The sequence below is a fragment of the Taudactylus pleione genome, unplaced genomic scaffold, assembly GCF_031769625.1.
Source record: "Taudactylus pleione unplaced genomic scaffold, aTauple2 ptg001167l, whole genome shotgun sequence".
NCBI lineage: Eukaryota > Metazoa > Chordata > Amphibia > Anura > Myobatrachidae > Taudactylus > Taudactylus pleione.
The window spans coordinates 445,712-469,580 of NW_028285568.1; the positions used below are offsets into that span (position 1 = coordinate 445,712).

At 45.7% G+C, this 23,869-nt stretch overlaps 1 protein-coding gene across 2 annotated transcripts in view; it reads right to left on the minus strand.

The window, feature by feature from the left end:
- Positions 1 to 23,869, minus strand: part of ZFYVE9 (zinc finger FYVE-type containing 9) — a 235,230-nt gene that overhangs the window by 78,560 nt on the left and 132,801 nt on the right. For both annotated transcript variants that reach the window (XR_015874942.1, XM_088462252.1), the window contains exons 7-8: positions 15,866 to 15,977; positions 1,216 to 1,338 (exon numbers count right to left, since the gene is read on the minus strand). Coding sequence is in view for 1 of the 2 variants with exons in the window: in XM_088462252.1 (XP_088318378.1) it covers positions 1,216 to 1,338; positions 15,866 to 15,977 (235 nt within the window). In the remaining variant the exon portion in view is untranslated. The remainder of the gene's footprint in view (positions 1 to 1,215; positions 1,339 to 15,865; positions 15,978 to 23,869) is intronic.

A 23,869-nucleotide genomic window follows, 5' to 3' on the forward strand; every position in this document is an offset into this window, starting at 1 on the left:
AACTGGTGAACCCACAAGCATGCAACACACAGGTGGGAGTGGCCGTAGGAGAGCAGCTCAGCGATGCCAGACCCGAGCGGAAAGGCGCGCTGAGGAGCCGCTAAACAGGGAAGGCTTCCTCCCCTGGCTAGCAATTAACACCTGGGATGCTGGCTCCCGCTGCCGGCAAAGTTCCCTGGTGGTCTAGTGGACGCACAGGGTATGGGGGGGGGCCGCCACCACTGCCAGCGCCTCTGGTCTGTCCCCAGAGACCGGAGGCAATAGACTGCATTTACACGCGGATCACCGCAAGTGGTGACCCGCGTCCTTACCTGTCCCCGTCGATCCGGCAGCAGTCCGGGGAGCCCGGCTAGCACAGGCTCTGGGGTTCCTCCGCAATCCCCAGATCTGTACTGGCATCGCGGCGCCGGCGAGGTGGACAGGCGGCAGCTTGGACGTCCAATGGACAGCCTGACGCTGCCGCTCTGTCGAGTTTCAAAAGTTAAAGAAAACTAAAAAACTCATAAAATAAAAATAAGCTTAGGGGCTGCTAATCAGCCCCCCTACGCTAACGGTGACCCAACTCCGGCCGGGCACCAACTTAAACTGAGGTGCATGTGGCTCGGGGGCGGGGTATAGAGGAGGATGGACCCAGTGCATTCTGGGAGCTAAAGTTTTAACTGCGTCGTGCCCGTGGATCCAAATCCAGCTATACCCCGAGGTCAACCCTGTGGACCCTGAAGAAGAAAGATGTTTTCACCAATACAGCCAGGTATGTGACCAGAAGACTGCTTAGTGACGGAATAAAATATGTGTTAGAATCTTTTTTTATCTGCTTCCATATAGTAAGAGCACTTCCAGTAATTACTTCATAATGTCACCATCTATTCCCCAGCACAGCCTAATGGAAAACCATTGATTTGGATGGTAATAAATGACTTCAACAGTTGAGGAGACTGAGGTTATAAATGACATATAAACTGGTGAATGGTAATAGTACACATATTATAAGAACACACACACACCAGTTACAGTGTCCTCGTCACCTACATATAGTAACACCTTATTGAGCCCATTAATTCTCTATGAACTAGTTACATCTATTTTGTGCCGCACAGTCCATGTGAATATTGTGCTCAGCCTAGATTATGGCTGCTTCCACAGTGGAGATTTTGATATCAGCTCTCAATAAAGCAACGCCCCTGGAAACACCACAGACTGAACAACATGACGTACAATTCACAATCTTCACCATTGCCAAAAGGTTTGCATTCAGGACAAACACTAAGGGATCGGGACCACAGTCCTCCAACTGCTGCATGACGGACATCTGGGAGGGACGCTCTTCCACTGCGTAATCTGCAGAGAGACAAACCATTCATATCATGCCACTTCCGCTATGTTCCTAAATCGAGTAAAAAAACATGTATTAACACTTCTGTTCATTTTAAGGGACAATTATTTATTTTTTTAAATCAAGTGCTTTTTTTGGGTTTCAAAAACATACATCCTAACACACAAAAAAAAAACCCAGTAAAAACAGAAATCTACACACCTAGATACAAAATATATCACGAAAACCTTGTGAACGCACACTCTAGTCTACGACTCATGATTTACACTGAGAGAGCTAGGTCATAAGTCTATGTATTACACTTGGGGTTAAGACTAACACCAGAATGCAACAGATAGGCAATATGTCTGGTTTAAGATGAAGCAAAATCAGAATAGCACCACATTACACAGCATTGTGTTGTTTTCTAAAATACTAATATCTTATTCTTGAAGTATGACCAAATTCTTCCAAGGAGTGGGCACACTACTGTGAAAAATTTGAGTTAGGGTAGACTTACCTGAATAACTCTTTCTTGTAGGTCAATATTGTCCACAGGGATACCATGGGGGATATTATGGTTGGAAGATCAGGCACCAAACAGTTAAAAACAGTGAAAGCTTTTTCTCCCACAATACCCCGCCCCTAGACATAAGACTTCAGTTTAGTTAGCAAGCCCAAACGCAGGAGAAGGAAAGAGGAGAAGGAAGAACAATCGTACAACAGAAACACTTATGAAAAAGATGAGGGAATCTGTGACCGAAAGAAAAATACCCAATGAAGCCAGGTGAGTCAGGGTGGGTGCCCTGTGGACCGCAAAGACAGACTTACCTGGATAACTCTACTATAACTCTAATTTTCTTCTTCGGGGTCCATAGGGATCCACAGGGATACCATGGGAATGTCCTAAAGCAATTCCCTTAGAGTGGGGGATGCTCCTGAGCAGAAAGGAGAACTCGTCGCTCAAAGGAAGCATCCTGAGAGATAAAAGTATCAAAGGCATAGAACCTAAGAAAAGTGTGGACAGAAGACCACGTGGCAACCTTGCATAATTGTTCAGCAGAGGCACCATGACTGAATGCCCACGATGGCCCTACAGACAAGAGTAGAATGTGCTGTCACCGTGCTTTTGACAGGAAGATCAGCCTGTGTATACACCTGGGAGATAGTCATGTGTATCCATCTCGCCATCTCGAGTCTGTTTACTAGCTGGCCAGCCACGTTTGTGAAAACCATATAATACAAAAAGAGAATCTGATTTTTTAACAGAATTCGTACGCTCCACATAAATACGGAGAACAAGAACTACATCCAGGGAGGCTTCACCTACAGAAAGGGCTGGAGCCTGAAAAGCTGAAACAATTTCTTCATTTACATGAAAACAGGACACTACCTTAGGAAGGTAACCCTCCCTTGTACGAAGAACAGCTCTATCTATCCTGGTGAAAAATCAAAAATGAGGAGTGACTAAAGAGTGCTGCCAAATCCGAGACTCTGCGAGCAGATGAGATAGCAAGAAGAAAAATTGAGCCTGCTGTCAACCACTTCAAATCTACAGAGTCTAAAGGTTCAAAGACAAATGCCACGTTGATACCGGTGGAACAAAAGGAGGCTGAACCCGCAGAACTCCTTTGAAAAAAAATTCTAACATACGATAATGAAGCAATCTTCTTCTGAAACCAGACTGATAGTGCAGAAACCTACAACCTTGATGTAGCAAGGCAGAGACCAATGTCAAATCCTGCCTGCAAAAAAGCCAGAATCCTGGAAATTCTGAATACCATAGAATCATATTCCTTATGGGAACACCATTGACCAAAGGAATGCCAAACTCTGTAATAAATGCGCGCAGAAGCAGGCTTCCTTGCCCTAAGCATCGTCTGAATAGCCGAACTGGAAAATCCCTTCGTTTTTAGGAAGGAAGTTTCAAGCGCCACGCCGTGAAAGCTAGACGGGACAAGTCCGGATGTGGGCAGGGACCCTGCGTTGGCAGATCCTGTCATAGAGGAAGAGGATACGGACTGTCTACGGACAGATTCTGTAGGACGGCGAACCAATGAAGTCTGGGCCAAGCTGGAGCTACCAGTATTACTCTTCCACCTTCCTGCTTGAATTTCCTGGGAACTCTTGAGAGCAGGGAAATTGGAGGAAAGATACGCCAACTTGAAGTCCCAATTTACTGCCAGTGCGTCCACGAAGGCTGCTGATGGGTCTCTGGACCCGTACCTTGTGGTCGTGGCGTGACGCCATGAGGTCTCTCTCTCTGGTAGACCCCATTTGTTTACCAGGAGCTGGAATACCCCCGGATGGAGAGACCACTCTCTGGCGTATGTCCTGGCGACTTAGGAAGTCTGCTTCCCAATTGAGTATTCCTGGAATGAATACTGCCAAGATGGCCGGAAGATGACGTTCTGCCCAAATGAGAACCCTTGTGACTTCTTTCATGGCTGCATGACTTCTTGTGCCTCCCTGATGATTGAGGTAGGCTACTGTCGTCGCGTTGTCGGACTGGATCTGGACAGGCCTCCTGCCCTGAAGCTGTTACTGTGCCTTGACAAGTGTTTTGTATACTGCTTGCAGTTCCAGAATGTTATTTGGTAGATGACTTTCTTGATCTGTCCATCTCCCTTGAAAGGTGTGATGACCTGTCACTGCCCCCCATCTGCGAAGACTGGTGTCCGTGGTGAGGAGCACCCAATTTGGAATCCAGAATGGGCGACCTTTGTTTAGATGCTCCTTTTTTAGCCACCTAAAGAGGGAGTGACAAACCTTTGAGGTGAGAAAGATCATCTGGGACCGTATTGAATTATACTGTCCATTCCACCTGGAAAGAATCAACCTTTGCAGAGGCCTGGAATGAAAGAGCATAGCCCACCATGTCGAAGGTCGATACCATTGATCCCAGTATCTGCATTGCTGACAGAATGGATACTCTTTTCCTGTGTATCAGCTTGTGTATCTGCATTGATAACGCCGCAATCTTGTCGTCTGGCAGAAACACCCTTTGTGCCCGAGAACCTAGTAACGCTCCCAGATGAATCATCTGCTGTGTTGGAGAAAGTGATGATTTCTTCCAATTGATGATCCAGCCGTGCCTTGTAGGCAGGCTATGGTCAGCTGAAGATGGTCAGCCGGAGTCTGTGCCAATATCAGAAGGTCGTCTAGATATGGCAGTATTCTGACTCCCTGAAGCCTGAGGTAGGCAGTCATGACTGACATAATTTTGGTAAAAACCCAGGGAGCCGTAGAAAGTCCAAAGGGTAAAGCCTGAAATTGGTAATGTTGTTGAAGGACAGCAAACGTTAAAAATTGCTGGTGCAATGGGATAATTGGAACATGCATATATGCATTTAGATTAAAAAAATGGGCGATATGCCCCATTTGGTATCTGGACCAGATATACAGTAGATTTGAGTAATAACCCCTTCCCTGTTGAGAAATAGTGACTGGAGTTATCACACTTGCCTGCAGCAGGGAGTGAATTGCTCCCTGAAAAGCCAAGGCCCTGCCCACATCCGATAGAGGCTTTGTGGGAAAAAAACTCTGGTGGGGGCATCTCCTGAAAGTGAGGGCATACCCCTGAGAGACCAATTCTCGGACACAGGCATCTGTAGTTGTTTGATGCCATTAATCCACAAACTGAAGAAGTCGGCCCCCCACCCTGGGATCCCACAGGAGGAGGCCCGCTCCTCAGGCCGAGGGCTTACTGTCTGGCCTAGAAGCTGAACGTCTTATCTGTCGAGACCCCTTAGTTTGTCGCTTTCACCTGCGAAAAACTATTCGGCTTGGAGGAAGTCTGTCTTTTGGTTTTCCACTGAGGGCGAAAACACTGAAAAGAAACCTGCTTAGCACCACTATATGACGTAGATGGCAGACCAGCTGACTTTGAAGCCGCCAAAATAAAGATTATGCTATCCAGCTCTGCTCCAAAGAGTTCCTTTCCATGAAAAGGTAAGACTTCCAGCGCCGTCTCTGATGCAGTATCAACTTTCCAAGATCTGAACCATGTTAAAAATCCCAAAGCCTGCTCCGTGTGAACCCCCTAGAACCGTGGCTAGCGAGGTCTTCCGCCAATAACAACCGCCCGTTGTTCCCTTAGAACTAGGATACGTTCACCGGTACTTAGGCGGCCGCCTGGGCTTATAACTCGGGGTAGCAGTGTTTCCCACAAAGGTAGAATGGGATTCAGTGGTGAGAGGAATGACAGGAACAGATACAGGTTCAGGTAGACTTGGGAGTCGATGGTACGACTTGGTGAACTGATGGTGTGGCTTTGAAGCCAAAGGTACAGCTTGGAGCTGGTAGCAGAAGAAAGTACACAATTAATGCGGCCTTGAGAGCCAACGGTGCAGCTTGGAGCCGGTTGCGGAAGAGAACAACAATTGATGCGGCTTTGAGAGCCAATGGTGCAGCTTGGAGCCGGTTGCAGAAGTACACAAACAATTGATGCGGCTTTGAGAGACGATGATGGCGCGGCTTGGAGCCGGTAGCAGAAGAGAGTACACAATTATGTTGTGTCCTCACAATGTCATGTGAGGACACATAGGCCGTACATGATTTACATGAAACCAGCACATGTCTCTCCCCCTCCTGCTTCCCTTTATCTTTAGACATGTATAATGTAAAGGCAACAATCACAAAGTAATGTGACCTCCTTCTAAATTAATGTAAAGCACTCAGAAAAAACAGTGACCGTTGACAGATAGAAAATGATAGTCAGTCAGCAGCTAGCAAAAAGTCACACACAATACATATCTAATATAATTACAAAGGGCTCAAAAATCAACTAAGGCAATGCAAAGTATTAGTAGGATATAGAGCACCGTATACCTTAACCAATGGAGAGGTATACAAGGAGACTGACCCAGACCCTCCTGAGACCAACAGCTACCAGGTGCACACCATGGACTGTGAGCGTCTTATACATGTGGAGGGTAGGCGGAGCAAACCAGACGCGCAAAACCTATTTTTCAGGACTGGGTCGGGGGAGGAGCTGCTGGGGGAATGCCTACCTCCCCTAAGCTGCATTAACCAATCGGGTACGCTGGCAGCAAACAGTAACATACAACGCAAAGTATTAGCAGGATATAGAGCACCATATACCGTAACCAAAGGAGAGGTATACAGAGAGACTGTCAGACCATCCTGAGACTACAACTAGCAGGTGAGCGTCTCACACATGAAGGGCAGGTGGAACAACCCAGACGGCGAAACCCACTTATCAGGACTGTGACTGGATTGGGGGAGGAGCTGCTGGGGAAGCGCCCACCTCCCCTACCCTGCATTAACCAACCAGGTACGCTGGCCTCTTGGGAACAGATCTGCATCTGCTGCCGATCCCCGGTGTCAGACGATAAGGCCCCAGCTGGTGTAGTAAAGACGCGGACAATCCCAGGTACTTATAGCAGTGGCTTCTGGTGCGTCTCTACACCAGAAGCCAGGACTGCAACGTGAGATTCCCCGCAAGAGAGGACTCGCCTTACCTGACATCTACGAGCGTCCATTGCAGTCCAGGTCGCAGCATTGCTGCTAGTTAAGCTCAGCCACGACCCGCTGAAATCACCAGCACAATGACGGATGTTACGGCCCGGCGTACGTAGATGGAGTTGCACTCCGTGCGTCTTACTACAGACACTAAGTACTGCCAACTCATAAAATGAAAACTTAGGACTGCCCAAGCAGTACCCTGTGCTAAAGGTGCGTATGATCCTGCCACCCCAAGTAGGACCCGGAGCATTCTGAGAGCCAAAGTTTTTAACTGTTTGGTGCCCGGTCTTCCAACCATAATATCCCCCATGGTATCCCAGTGAATCCCTATGGACCCCGAAGAAAATACACTTATCATACAGCGCACTACAGTGCTGTGTGTCCCTGTCTCCGGCACATGATGTAGAACGCGCTTTTCCTGGTATAATTATCATACAGCGCACTACAGTGCTGTGTGTCCCTGTCTCCGGCACATGATGTAGAACATGCTTTTCCAGGTATAATTATCATACAGCGCACTACAGTGCTGTGTGTCCCTGTCTCCGGCACACGATGTAGAACATGCTTTTCCTGGTATAATTATCATACAGCGCACTACAGTGCTGTGTGTCCCTGTCTCCGGCACACGATGTAGAACATGCTTTTCCTGGTATAATTATCATACAGCGCACTACAGTGCTGTGTGTCCCTGTCTCCGGCACATGATGTAGAACACGCTTTTCCTGGTATAATAATCATACAGCGCACTACAGTGCTGTGTGTCCCTGTCTCCGGCACATGATGTAGAACATGCTTTTCCTGGTATAATTATCATACAGCGCACTACAGTGCTGTGTGTCCCTGTCTCCGGCACATGATGTAGAACACGCTTTTCCTGGTATAATAATCATACAGCGCACTACAGTGCTGTGTGTCCCTGTCTCCGGCACATGATGTAGAACATGCTTTTCCTGGTATAATTATCATACAGCGCACTACAGTGCTGTGTGTCCCTGTCTCCGGCACATGATGTAGAACACGCTTTTCCTGGTATAATAATCATACAGCGCACTACAGTGCTGTGTAGAACACGCTTTTCCTGGTATAATAATCATACAGCGCACTACAGTGCTGTGTGTCCCTGTCTCCGGCACATGATGTAGAACATGCTTTTCCTGGTATAATTATCATACAGCGCACTACAGTGCTGTGTGTCCCTGTCTCCGGCACATGATGTAGAACATGCTTTTCCTGGTATAATTATCATACAGCGCACTACAGTGCTGTGTGTCCCTGTCTCCGGCACATGATGTAGAACACGCTTTTCCTGGTATAATTATCATACAGCGCACTACAGTGCTGTGTGTCCCTGTCTCCGGCACATGATGTAGAACACGCTTTTCCTGGTATAATTATCATACAGCGCACTACAGTGCTGTGTGTCCCTGTCTCCGGCACATGATGTAGAACACGCTTTTCCTGGTATAATTATCATACAGCGCACTACAGTGCTGTGTGTCCCTGTCTCCGGCACATGATGTAGAACATGCTTTTCCTGGTATAATTATCATACAGCGCACTACAGTGCTGTGTGTCCCTGTCTCCGGCACATGATGTAGAACACGCTTTTCCTGGTATAATTATCATACAGCGCACTACAGTGCTGTGTGTCCCTGTCTGCGGCACATGATGTAGAACACGCTTTTCCTGGTATAATTATCATACAGCGCACTACAGTGCTGTGTGTCCCTGTCTCCGGCACATGATGTAGAACACGCTTTTCCTGGTATAATAATCATACAGGGCACTACAGTGCTGTGTGTCCCTGTCTCCGGCACATGATGTAGAACATGCTTTTCCTGGTATAATTATCATACAGCACACTACAGTGCTGTGTCCCTGTCTCCGGCACATGATGTAGAACATGCTTTTCCTGGTATAATTATCATACAGCGCACTACAGTGCTGTGTGTCCCTGTCTCCGGCACATGATGTAGAACATGCTTTTCCTGGTATAATTATCATACAGCGCACTACAGTGCTGTGTGTCCCTGTCTCCGGCACATGATGTAGAACGCGCTTTTCCTGGTATAATTATCATACAGCGCACTACAGTGCTGTGTGTCCCTGTCTCCGGCACATGATGTAGAACACGCTTTTCCTGGTATAATTATCATACAGCGCACTACAGTGCTGTGTGTCCCTGTCTCCGGCACATGATGTAGAACATGCTTTTCCTGGTATAATTATCATACAGCGCACTACAGTGCTGTGTGTCCCTGTCTCCGGCACATGATGTAGAACGCGCTTTTCCTGGTATAATTATCATACAGCGCACTACAGTGCTGTGTGTCCCTGTCTCCGGCACATGATGTAGAACACGCTTTTCCTGGTATAATTATCATACAGCGCACTACAGTGCTGTGTGTCCCTGTCTCCGGCACATGATGTAGAACACGCTTTTCCTGGTATAATTATCATACAGCGCACTACAGGGCTGTGTGTCCCTGTCTCCGGCACATGATGTAGAACATGCTTTTCCTGGTATAATTATCATACAGCGCACTACAGTGCTGTGTGTCCCTGTCTCCGGCACATGATGTAGAACACGCTTTTCCTGGTATAATAATCATACAGCGCACTACAGTGCTGTGTAGAACATGCTTTTCCTGGTATAATTATCATACAGCGCACTACAGTGCTGTGTGTCCCTGTCTCCGGCACATGATGTAGAACACGCTTTTCCTGGTATAATTATCATACAGCGCACTACAGTGCTGTGTGTCCCTGTCTGCGGCACATGATGTAGAACACGCTTTTCCTGGTATAATTATCATACAGCGCACTACAGTGCTGTGTGTCCCTGTCTCCGGCACATGATGTAGAACACGCTTTTCCTGGTATAATAATCATACAGGGCACTACAGTGCTGTGTGTCCCTGTCTCCGGCACATGATGTAGAACATGCTTTTCCTGGTATAATTATCATACAGCACACTACAGTGCTGTGTCCCTGTCTCCGGCACATGATGTAGAACATGCTTTTCCTGGTATAATTATCATACAGCGCACTACAGTGCTGTGTGTCCCTGTCTCCGGCACATGATGTAGAACATGCTTTTCCTGGTATAATTATCATACAGCGCACTACAGTGCTGTGTGTCCCTGTCTCCGGCACATGATGTAGAACACGCTTTTCCTGGTATAATAATCATACAGCGCACTACAGTGCTGTGTGTCCCTGTCTCCGGCACATGATGTAGAACATGCTTTTCCTGGTATAATTATCATACAGCGCACTACAGTGCTGTGTGTCCCTGTCTCCGGCACATGATGTAGAACATGCTTTTCCTGGTATAATTATCATACAGCGCACTACAGTGCTGTGTGTCCCCGTCTCCGGCACATGATGTAGAACACGCTTTTCCTGGTATAATTATCATACAGCGCACTACAGTGCTGTGTGTCCCTGTCTCCGGCCCATGATGTAGAACACGCTTTTCCTGGTATAATTATCATACAGCGCACTACAGTGCTGTGTGTCCCTGTCTCCGGCACATGATGTAGAACGCGCTTTTCCTGGTATAATTATCATACAGCGCACTACAGTGCTGTGTGTCCCTGTCTCCGGCACATGATGTAGAACACGCTTTTCCTGGTATAATTATCATACAGCGCACTACAGTGCTGTGTGTCCCTGTCTCCGGCACATGATGTAGAACACGCTTTTCCTGGTATAATAATCATACAGCGCACTACAGTGCTGTGTGTCCCTGTCTCCGGCACATGATGTAGAACACGCTTTTCCTGGTATAATAATCATACAGCGCACTACAGTGCTGTGTGTCCCTGTCTCCGGCACATGATGTAGAACATGCTTTTCCTGGTATAATTATCATACAGCGCACTACAGTGCTGTGTGTCCCTGTCTCCGGCACATGATGTAGAACATGCTTTTCCTGGTATAATTATCATACAGCGCACTACAGTGCTGTGTGTCCCCGTCTCCGGCACATGATGTAGAACACGCTTTTCCTGGTATAATTATCATACAGCGCACTACAGTGCTGTGTGTCCCTGTCTCCGGCCCATGATGTAGAACACGCTTTTCCTGGTATAATTATCATACAGCGCACTACAGTGCTGTGTGTCCCTGTCTGCGGCACATGATGTAGAACACGCTTTTCCTGGTATAATTATCATACAGCGCACTACAGTGCTGTGTGTCCCTGTCTCCGGCACATGATGTAGAACACGCTTTTCCTGGTATAATAATCATACAGGGCACTACAGTGCTGTGTGTCCCTGTCTCCGGCACATGATGTAGAACATGCTTTTCCTGGTATAATTATCATACAGCACACTACAGTGCTGTGTCCCTGTCTCCGGCACATGATGTAGAACATGCTTTTCCTGGTATAATTATCATACAGCGCACTACAGTGCTGTGTGTCCCTGTCTCCGGCACATGATGTAGAACATGCTTTTCCTGGTATAATTATCATACAGCGCACTACAGTGCTGTGTGTCCCTGTCTCCGGCACATGATGTAGAACGCGCTTTTCCTGGTATAATTATCATACAGCGCACTACAGTGCTGTGTGTCCCTGTCTCCGGCACATGATGTAGAACACGCTTTTCCTGGTATAATTATCATACAGCGCACTACAGTGCTGTGTGTCCCTGTCTCCGGCACATGATGTAGAACATGCTTTTCCTGGTATTATTATCATACAGCGCACTACAGTGCTGTGTGTCCCTGTCTCCGGCACATGATGTAGAACGCGCTTTTCCTGGTATAATTATCATACAGCGCACTACAGTGCTGTGTGTCCCTGTCTCCGGCACATGATGTAGAACACGCTTTTCCTGGTATAATTATCATACAGCGCACTACAGTGCTGTGTGTCCCTGTCTCCGGCACATGATGTAGAACACGCTTTTCCTGGTATAATTATCATACAGCGCACTACAGGGCTGTGTGTCCCTGTCTCCGGCACATGATGTAGAACATGCTTTTCCTGGTATAATTATCATACAGCGCACTACAGTGCTGTGTGTCCCTGTCTCCGGCACATGATGTAGAACACGCTTTTCCTGGTATAATAATCATACAGCGCACTACAGTGCTGTGTAGAACATGCTTTTCCTGGTATAATTATCATACAGCGCACTACAGTGCTGTGTGTCCCTGTCTCCGGCACATGATGTAGAACACGCTTTTCCTGGTATAATTATCATACAGCGCACTACAGTGCTGTGTGTCCCTGTCTGCGGCACATGATGTAGAACACGCTTTTCCTGGTATAATTATCATACAGCGCACTACAGTGCTGTGTGTCCCTGTCTCCGGCACATGATGTAGAACACGCTTTTCCTGGTATAATAATCATACAGGGCACTACAGTGCTGTGTGTCCCTGTCTCCGGCACATGATGTAGAACATGCTTTTCCTGGTATAATTATCATACAGCACACTACAGTGCTGTGTCCCTGTCTCCGGCACATGATGTAGAACATGCTTTTCCTGGTATAATTATCATACAGCGCACTACAGTGCTGTGTGTCCCTGTCTCCGGCACATGATGTAGAACATGCTTTTCCTGGTATAATTATCATACAGCGCACTACAGTGCTGTGTGTCCCTGTCTCCGGCACATGATGTAGAACGCGCTTTTCCTGGTATAATTATCATACAGCGCACTACAGTGCTGTGTGTCCCTGTCTCCGGCACATGATGTAGAACACGCTTTTCCTGGTATAATTATCATACAGCGCACTACAGTGCTGTGTGTCCCTGTCTCCGGCACATGATGTAGAACATGCTTTTCCTGGTATAATTATCATACAGCGCACTACAGTGCTGTGTGTCCCTGTCTCCGGCACATGATGTAGAACGCGCTTTTCCTGGTATAATTATCATACAGCGCACTACAGTGCTGTGTGTCCCTGTCTCCGGCACATGATGTAGAACACGCTTTTCCTGGTATAATTATCATACAGCGCACTACAGTGCTGTGTGTCCCTGTCTCCGGCACATGATGTAGAACACGCTTTTCCTGGTATAATAATCATACAGCGCACTACAGTGCTGTGTGTCCCTGTCTCCGGCCCATGATGTAGAACATGCTTTTCCTGGTATAATTATCATACAGCGCACTACAGTGCTGTGTGTCCCTGTCTCCGGCACATGATGTAGAACATGCTTTTCCTGGTATAATTATCATACAGCGCACTACAGTGCTGTGTGTCCCCGTCTCCGGCACATGATGTAGAACACGCTTTTCCTGGTATAATTATCATACAGCGCACTACAGTGCTGTGTGTCCCTGTCTCCGGCCCATGATGTAGAACACGCTTTTCCTGGTATAATTATCATACAGCGCACTACAGTGCTGTGTGTCCCTGTCTCCGGCACATGATGTAGAACGCGCTTTTCCTGGTATAATTATCATACAGCGCACTACAGTGCTGTGTGTCCCTGTCTCCGGCACATGATGTAGAACACGCTTTTCCTGGTATAATTATCATACAGCGCACTACAGTGCTGTGTGTCCCTGTCTCCGGCACATGATGTAGAACACGCTTTTCCTGGTATAATAATCATACAGCGCACTACAGTGCTGTGTGTCCCTGTCTCCGGCACATGATGTAGAACATGCTTTTCCTGGTATAATTATCATACAGCGCACTACAGTGCTGTGTGTCCCTGTCTCCGGCACATGATGCAGAACATGCTTTTCCTGGTATAATTATCATACAGCGCACTACAGTGCTGTGTGTCCCCGTCTCCGGCACATGATGTAGAACACGCTTTTCCTGGTATAATTATCATACAGCGCACTACAGTGCTGTGTGTCCCTGTCTCCGGCACATGATGTAGAACGCGCTTTTCCTGGTATAATTATCATACAGCGCACTACAGTGCTGTGTGTCCCTGTCTCCGGCACATGATGTAGAACATGCTTTTCCTGGTATAATTATCATACAGCGCACTACAGTGCTGTGTGTCCCTGTCTCCGGCACATGATGTAGAACGCGCTTTTCCTGGTATAATTATCATACAGCGCACTACAGTGCTGTGTGTCCCTGTCTCCGGCACATGATGTAGAACACGCTTTTCCTGGTATAATTATCATACAGCGCACTACAGTGCTGTGTGTCCCTGTCTCCGGCACATGATGTAGAACACGCTTTTCCTGGTATAATAATCATACAGCGCACTACAGTGCTGTGTGTCCCTGTCTCCGGCCCATGATGTAGAACATGCTTTTCCTGGTATAATTATCATACAGCGCACTACAGTGCTGTGTGTCCCTGTCTCCGGCACATGATGTAGAACATGCTTTTCCTGGTATAATTATCATACAGCGCACTACAGTGCTGTGTGTCCCCGTCTCCGGCACATGATGTAGAACACGCTTTTCCTGGTATAATTATCATACAGCGCACTACAGTGCTGTGTGTCCCTGTCTCCGGCCCATGATGTAGAACACGCTTTTCCTGGTATAATTATCATACAGCGCACTACAGTGCTGTGTGTCCCTGTCTCCGGCACATGATGTAGAACGCGCTTTTCCTGGTATAATTATCATACAGCGCACTACAGTGCTGTGTGTCCCTGTCTCCGGCACATGATGTAGAACACGCTTTTCCTGGTATAATTATCATACAGCGCACTACAGTGCTGTGTGTCCCTGTCTCCGGCACATGATGTAGAACACGCTTTTCCTGGTATAATAATCATACAGCGCACTACAGTGCTGTGTGTCCCTGTCTCCGGCACATGATGTAGAACATGCTTTTCCTGGTATAATTATCATACAGCGCACTACAGTGCTGTGTGTCCCTGTCTCCGGCACATGATGCAGAACATGCTTTTCCTGGTATAATTATCATACAGCGCACTACAGTGCTGTGTGTCCCCGTCTCCGGCACATGATGTAGAACACGCTTTTCCTGGTATAATTATCATACAGCGCACTACAGTGCTGTGTGTCCCTGTCTCCGGCACATGATGTAGAACGCGCTTTTCCTGGTATAATTATCATACAGCGCACTACAGTGCTGTGTGTCCCTGTCTCCGGCACATGATGCAGAACATGCTTTTCCTGGTATAATTATCATACAGCGCACTACAGTGCTGTGTGTCCCTGTCTCCGGCACATGATGTAGAACACGCTTTTCCTGGTATAATTATCATACAGCGCACTACAGTGCTGTGTGTCCCTGTCTCCGGCCCATGATGTAGAACACGCTTTTCCTGGTATAATTATCATACAGCGCACTACAGTGCTGTGTGTCCCTGTCTCCGGCACATGATGTAGAACACGCTTTTCCTGGTATAATTATCATACAGCGCACTACAGTGCTGTGTGTCCCTGTCTCCGGCACATGATGTAGAACACGCTTTTCCTGGTATAATTATCATACAGTGCACTACAGTGCTGTGTGTCCCTGTCTCCGGCACATGATGTAGAACACGCTTTTCCTGGTATAATTATCATACAGTGCACTACAGTGCTGTGTGTCCCTGTCTCCGGCACATGATGTAGAACACTCTTTTCCTGGAATAAATATCCATTTCATTTCCATATCTTGGATCATTGCCCAAAGCTATTTTTTGACATTAGGGTTTAGCCTTCCATATATTTGTGATGCCAAAGGACTTTCATTTGTTCCTGACTTCCTTTGGGTACCAGAGAGCGGGTGGTTTGTATGGAGCACATGAGTCACCTGGCTAGTTTTAACAAAGTTAGGCAACTCCACCTGTGCAGCCATTGGCGCCCCCTGTGTGGTAGCTGGTGATGATATTATAGGGGACAAGGCCACACCTACCTAGGGATAAGGCCACACCTACCTAGGGATAAGGCCACACCTACCTAGGGATAAGGCCACACCTACCTAGGGATAAGGCCACACCTACCTAGGGATAAGGCCACACCTACCTAGGGATAAGGCCACACCTACCTAGGGATAAGGCCACCCCCCCCCCCATATCAGTACCCAGGCCTGTGACATTTCTTGTTGCTCCTGAACCACCACAAGTTAAATTTAAAAATAAAAAGGATTTTATCCCCAAATCACCTCCTTTCACACCGGTAGAGATCAGAATAGGTGGAAGACCATCCTCAGGTATAAGGTTCATTGCACTGCCGACCTGAGTTATACTGCCGCAGGACTCAGATGAGGTCTCCGCCTAAAATGTACACAAAATATAAAGATGAGAACAGAAGACTAGGGACAGTATAGACATGGCTAATTCTTTATATGGCTATAGACATTACAAGCTCATTTTGTTTTTTTTGTTTTTTTTAAATGTTTTTATTGAGTTTTTCCTTAACAAGAAATAAAAGTACAAATACAGAACTAAATATGAGCATTGTGTCACAACAAAATTACAAAATGAGGACAGTGATTAACCAGGTGGCAATCTGGCAATAGATTTAAGCTGCCCATCCACTAGCAGACTTGTCCCTGAAAGATGAAAGATCAAAAGATCTTCAGAAATCGTTCATCAATTCCTGATTATCGTTATCGTTCATGTGCATGAACGATATGTGAATGATTGCGCAAAACGACCAAAGACCAACGATTTGCAAAGCAGTTAATAAAAGTGGGCTCAAATATATGTTGTTGGTGGTTCTGGCTTTGAAAACGTGCACCGATGCTTGAACGATTAAACGATAACGATGTCCGATAACGACTAATTGACGGGCAAAACACGGCGACGCAAACCACCGGCGGAATCGCGCATCACTGGTCGTTCAGGGCATTTTACTGCACGATTTGTGGAAGATTTCCAAGCGATTGAGTGATAACAATGGTCATCATCGCTCAATCGCTAGGTTTAATCGCCTAGTGGATGGGCAGTATTAGAAATGAATACTCAAGAGAGATATTAAGGCAGTTTGGAGGAGAAATGGAGAATAAATCAGACACTAACAATGGTGATTATGAGAATAGAGAATGTACTGGCTGGCGGAGATACGAAAGAAGCAGAAACCAGTAGAAGAGGTGAGAAGAGCATAACGGGAATCCCACCACAGGGACCAGACCTTATCACATTTGTTTGGGCATTTTCACTTCTGATACATAAAGCGTTCATGAGAAACTGTTCTATTGACTAGAGCCACCCAGGAAAGAAAAGAAGGGGGATTAGAGGCCATCCATGTTCCAGCAATACACCCCAAGACTAATGTTAACAGAATATTGACATATAGTCGTAGGGGAATAGAGGGATCTCTTTCAGGTCCAGACAGAATAGATAGCTGCATGGGGTCAGTAAAGGAATTTGGACACTCGCACTACAACCACCCTAGACCAAAACAAAAAGCAACTCCAGGACAGGACCAGAGGAGATGCCAAAAATCAGATAGTAGACCACCACACTCACAAAGCTTAAGTGGCTCCAGTATACTCTGTGCAAGATATATAATTGAATCTGCTGAACCTGGCATAAGCCGTAGCGTCTCTGGGTGAACCTATAACAACTTTCCAGTCATATCAAATAAAGCACCCAAATTGTGATCCCAGTGAGATCTATGCCTATTCAAACCCTCTTCTCTACTGGACGACCGAAGGGAGTAGTAGGCCATTGATATAGACCTCCTAGTAGTAAAAAGTACGCACTAATAGACATACTGGGGCTTCAGAGCCCCCCTCCCACTGTGCACAGAGCTGGCCGGAGTTGAAGATATCTATAGAAGAACAATCTGATAATTTAATACAATAATATCTTACATAAATTATCCAAGAATTGTCACAAGCACTTAGTACAGAGGCTCCCAAACATGGTCCTCAAGGAACTTTAACAATTCAGGGTTTAGAGATATCCATGGTTGAGCAAAAGTGGTTAAATTAAATTGACTGAGGTACTAATTAAGTAATCTGTGATCAAGTATGGATATCCTTAAACCTGGACTGTTAGGGTGCCTTGAGGACTGAGTTTGGGAACCTCTGACTTAGTAGGCTAACCTTTTTGTAGTATAAAAATTCCTCCCCCTTCCTCAGTTTGAATGTAAAAATCCACAAGGATTAAAGAAATAAGGACAGAATCACATCCTTCTCACACGCACAACCTAATAAGGGAGGGATCATAGTGTCCCCCAGATCCACCCGGAGAAAGATTTAACAGTAAGTACCACAAAACTTATTTTCTCATTCCTCCATCTGGGGGAAACACTTGATAATGGGTATGTACATAAGTTGGCCCTATGGGAGGCTTGATCAGGTAGTAGATGAAGTATAATGGGAAATAGAGTAAGGGTTTTATGCACAGGCGATTCTGCATATTAAACACAATAATTATCTCTTGACTCATGGATCATGTCACACAGAAGGTGCTCCTGTCAGTCATATAGCCAGAGAAGAGAAACCGTACTCCCGGATGAGCCACACTTCCCATCAATATAAAATATAACTTATTAGTTATGGCTAGTAATGGCTATTAGATTAAAGACACAAACTAGCTAAAAATACAGGTCCAAAAACGAGAAGTGTTTAGAAAACAAAGAGGTATATTCCAGCGCTCACCTTTAGTATTTAAAATAGGTAAATAACGTTACTAACACGTTGGCAATAATAAAAATATATTTATTCTGAAACAATTAAAAAACTGTAGCTCTACAAAAACGAGAAGTGTCCTGAAAATGCATGCAATTAGAACAAATAACCACATAATACCTATGACAGCAAAGTCTAAATGTACATATGATAAGGACGCTATTTCAGAGAGTAGATATGTAGTAACAAAAAGGTAAGAAAAAAATGGATTTTGTTACTTAACGATAAATCCTTCTCTGATTCCATAGGGGATATTGGAGCTTAAGACAATGGGTAGACGGTGGTTGAGTGGAGCCTGGCACTTTAAATTTATTTATGAGTGTGACTGGCTCCCCCCCTCCATGTGGAAAGGGGGGCCCTAGACTGCACACCCTGAAAATATACGTAATGGGAGGTGCTACCTGTGGAGACTATTGTTGCAAACATACAAAAAAAGATTTACAGATGCACAACTCCAACATTACTCATTATGTATAATACATTTTGCAAATAATAAGAGGTTTTGGCATAATCATGGCCATGGTTATGGGCCCACCCACCGCGCCCAGGTAACCTCTGAGGGTGGGTCTGGCATTTTGACTGCACTTTAACAAGAGGCACAATCTAGGTAAGTCCTAAAAATGTTTATACTGCAGTGCAGCTAAGGGTTGATTTTTGGGGCGTGGGTCCCCTGGATTGATTTGGTTGGGCTGCTTCAGGGCATCGCATTATATACACATTTTTCCTTTCTTTCACTTTTAGCACTTTCATTGTTTGTTTGATATATATGTATTATTTTCACATCTTTATTTCTCACCTCCCTACATGCAGCTGCTGCTCTTATCTATCCTACTTTTTTACACTTCACCTTTCCTTATTGGAGTGATGCCCTGGGGTGGCTCAGCTGGGCTGGTTTGGGGGTGTCCTGCGCTCTCAACTGCGATTGGGGGGTGTCCTGCGATACTGCGATTTCAACCCCAGTAGGTTAGGGACCCACCCTCAGAGGTTACCTGGGCGCGGTGGGTGGGCCCATAACCATGGCCATGATTATGCCAAAACCTCTTATTATTTGCAAAATGCTATTGCAAAATGTATTCTACATAATGAGTAATGTTGGAGTTGTGCATCTGTAAATCCCCCCCTCCATGGCCTATTAGCCCCAGTTAGAGAAACTGAGCCCGAGTGGAGAGGGAGAGCAAGACAACAGAAAAAGGAAAACTAGAGAAGGAGGAGCACACACAGAAAAATGGCCCAAGGACCTAAACGGAAGAAAAATTTGCAACAAAACTGCAGACAACAACCAGAAAAAAACTGAACCATGCCAGGTAATACAGCACCGGGTCCAGTGTCCCCTATGGAAACAGAGAAATGGATTTATTGGTAAGTACCAAAATCCTGTTTTGTCCTTTATCCACTAGGGGACGTCCCAAAGCTTCCCTCCCAGGTGGCAGAGTGCTGAGAAACCTGCAAAACCCTGGGGCTAAAGCTTGAATCCGACACTGCAAAAGTATAGAAACAGTAAAACCGCACAGCTTGCAGTCTGCCTGTGTAGATCAAGGATTCTTGTGAAATAAAAAAATAATAAAAAAAAATAAACATAAGGCCGAGGTGCATCCGGCTCCCTCAGGGATATTTCTAAAACTGGGGCTGATGGAGCATAGAGGGGGAGGAGCCAGTCACACTTTAAATGCATTTAAAGTGCCAGGCTCCACTCAACCACAGTCTATACCCAGTGTCTTAAGCTCCAGTGTTCCCTAGTGGATGAAAGAGAAATACAGTGCCTTGCAAATATATTCACCCACCTTGGCTTTTTACCTTTTTTGTTACATTACAACCTGTCATTTATTTTTATTTTTCAATCTGAATTTTATGTAATGGATCTGCGCAAAATAGTCTAATCTGGTGAAGTGAAATGAGAAAAATTTATATAATAAAGAATCTTTATAAATAAAATTCTGAAAATTGGCATGTGCATATGTAATCACCCCCTTTGCTATGAAGCCCCTCAAAAGTTCTGGTACAACCAATTACCTTCAGAAGTCACATAATTAGTGAAATGAAGTCCACCTGTGTGACATCTAAGTGTCACATGATCTGTCAGTATAAACACAACTTTCCTGAGAGGCCCCAGAGGCTGCAACACCACTAAGCAAGAGGCATCACACCATGAAGACCAAGGAGCTCTCCAAACAAGTCAGGGACAAAGTTGTTGAGAAGTACAATTCTGGGTTGGATTATAAAAAAAATATCCAAATCTTTGATGATCCCCCGGAGCACCATCAAATCCATCATCATCAAATGGAAAGAACATGGTACCACAACAAACCTCCCAAGAGAGGGCCGCCCACCAAAACTCACAGACCGGGCAAGGAGGGCATTAATCAGATAGTCAGAGAGGCAGCACAGAGACCAAAGGCAACCCTGAAGGAGCTGCAGAGTTCCACAACAGAGACTGGTGTATCTGTGTATGTGACCACAATAAGCCGTACACTCCATAGAGCTGGGCTTTATGGGAGAGTGGCCAGAAAAAAGCCATTACTTAGTGATAAAAATAAGATGACACGTTTTGAGTTTGCCAAAAGGCATGTGGGCAACTCCCCAAATGTATGGAGGAAGGTGCTCTGGTCAGATGAGACTAATATGTTACTTTTCGGTCACCAAGTAAAACGCTATGTCTGGCGCAAACCCAACACATCCCATCACCCCAAGAACACCATCCCCACATTGAAACATGGAGGTGGCAGCATCATGCTGTGGGGATGTTTTTCAGCAGCAGGGACTGGGAAACTGATTTGAGTCGAGGGAAAGATGGATGGTGCTAAATACAGGGATATTCTTGAGCAAAACCGGTTTCAGTCTGCCTGTGATTTGAGACTGGACGGAGGTTCACCTTCCAGCAGGACAATGACTCGAAGCTTACTGCTAAAGCAACACTCGAGTGGTTTAAGGGGAAACATTTAAATGTGTTGGAATGGCCTAGTCAAAGCCCAGATCTCAATCCAATTCAGAATCTGTGGTCAGACTAGAAGATTGCTGTTCACAAGCGGAAACCATCCAACATGAAGGAGCTGGAGCAGTTTTGCCTTGAGGAATGGGCAAACATCCTAGGGGCAAGATGTGGCAAGCTCATAGGGATTTATCCAAAGCGACTTGCAGCTGTAATTGCCGCAAAAGGTGGCTCGACAAAGTACTGACTTTAGGGGGGGTAAATAGTTATGCACGCTGAAGTTTTCTGTTATGTTGTCCTAAATGTTGTTTGATTCACAATATAAAAAAAAACACAACGTCACAGTTGTAGGCATGTTCTGTGAATGAAATGATGCACACCTTCAAACAATCATTTGAATTCCAGGTTGTGAGGCAACAAAACATGAAAAAATCAAAGGGGGGTGGCGGGGGTTGAATACTTTTGCAAGGCACTGTACAATTGTATATTAAGAAATATAACAAGTCATGTGTAATAAAGCAGACATACCCCTATAGTAAACAAGGTGTGCTTTGAGAAGGTGAAATAGTAAAAGGTAAAGGTGTGGGTCGCACAGATAAAAATATCACCACGAACTTGAATACAGCCCAATAATTTAAACAAACTTGGCAATAAGCAGCTGAGGCGTCCCTCAGTCCTACCTAGGGAGGATAAGAGTAAAATAATGATACTCCAATATGAATATAATAAGTCAGAAAAAGAGAGCATGTGCTTACCCAAATGAGGATCTGCTTTCCCCCATCATGCAAAGCAAAAGGTACATGAGAGTCCTTAGTAGTGGCATAGACAAAATATAGAAAAGAAGCCGTTTCTACAGTCAGCACTGAAAACCCTTCAGACCCCTGATGCTGTGCAGTGCAGTCTGAGGTGCACAGCTGATGAGAGCATAGTGAAAGTACCTGAAAGATGTCTTCCCTATGGACAGGAGGTTGTGGTGCGGGGCCCTCCATACACACACCCGCATGGGTGGGCTTCATGACAAGTGTTTCGGCAGGAGCGGTTTCTCATTTCTGGAAGTGTATTGTTAGCATGTTTGTGTCTTTAATCTTATAGCCATTACTAGCCATATTATAAGGTATAATAAAAGTTACATTTTATATTGCTGGGAAGTGGCTGTTCTATTTATCTTTTTTTGCTTCCATAGTTTTCCTTTTTCCAGGGTTAGCCTTGGACATGCATCCTTTTTCCAGGGTTAGCCTTGGACATACATCCTTTTTCCTAGGTTAGCCTTGGACATGCATCCTTTTTCCTGGGTTAGCCTTGGACATGCATCCTTTTTCCAGGGTTAGCCTTGGACATGCATCCTTTTTCCTGGGTTAGCCTTGGACATGCATCCTTTTTCCTGGGTTAGCCTTGGACATGCATCCTTTTTCCTGGGTTAGCCTTGGACATGCATCCTTTTTCCTGGGTTAGCCTTGGACATGCATCCTTTTTCCTGGGTTAGCCTTGGACATGCATCCTTTTTCCTGGGTTAGCCTTGGACATGCATCCTTTTTCCTGGGTTAGCCTTGGACATACATCCTTTTTCCTAGGTTAGCCTTGGACATGCATCCTTTTTCCAGGGTTAGCCTTGGACATGCATCCTTTTTCCAGGGTTAGCCTTGGACATGCATCCTTTTTCCAGGGTTAGCCTTGGACATGCATCCTTTTTCCAGGGTTAGCCTTGGACATGCATCCTTTTTCCTGGGTTAGCCTTGGACATGCATCCTTTTTCCTGGGTTAGCCTTGGACATGCATCCTTTTTCCTGGGTTAGCCTTGGACATGCATCCTTTTTCCTAGGTTAGCCTTGGACATGTATCCTTTTTCCAGGGTTAGCCTTGGACATGCATCCTTTTTCCTAGGTTAGCCTTGGACATGCATCCTTTTTCCAGGGTTAGCCTTGGACATGCATCCTTTTTCCAGGGTTAGCCTTGGACATGTATCCTTTTTCCAGGGTTAGCCTTGGACATGTATCCTTTTTCCAGGGTTAGCCTTGGACATGTATCCTTTTTCCAGGGTTAGCCTTGGACATGCATCCTTTTTCCTGGGTTAGCCTTGGACATGCATCCTTTTTCCTGGGTTAGCCTTGGACATACATCCTTTTTCGGACATTTTAGCAATATCACAATAAGGAGAAAACTGGAGAAAACGCTGTATTATACTGAGAATTTACACAGCATACATGCAGAGAAAATACATAAATATCTAAATGGAAAAATATAGGGCTTGTCAGAAACTTCCAGCCACGTAGAGTCCATCAGAAGAAGAGGAGCTTCACAGCAATCATCAATCTGTCCTCTTATTACATGTTGGAGTGAACCATGTGCTGCATCTTCCTGCAGCCTGCCTGATGGTCAGTCAGCCTTACCACAGTGCATTACCGCTTGGGTTAAGGGTAAACCCTAGTTACATCCACTCACTACTCTGACCCTTTCAGTAGCTGTATATCAAGGGAATCCAACCGACCCCCTTTTATTGGGCAGAGTGGTCCTGGTCAGGATACACTTCCTACTGATGCCCGGCAGCTGTGTTTAACCTAGTGTTGACCCTACTCCTTCAGCACTTAATAAAAAAACTGAGG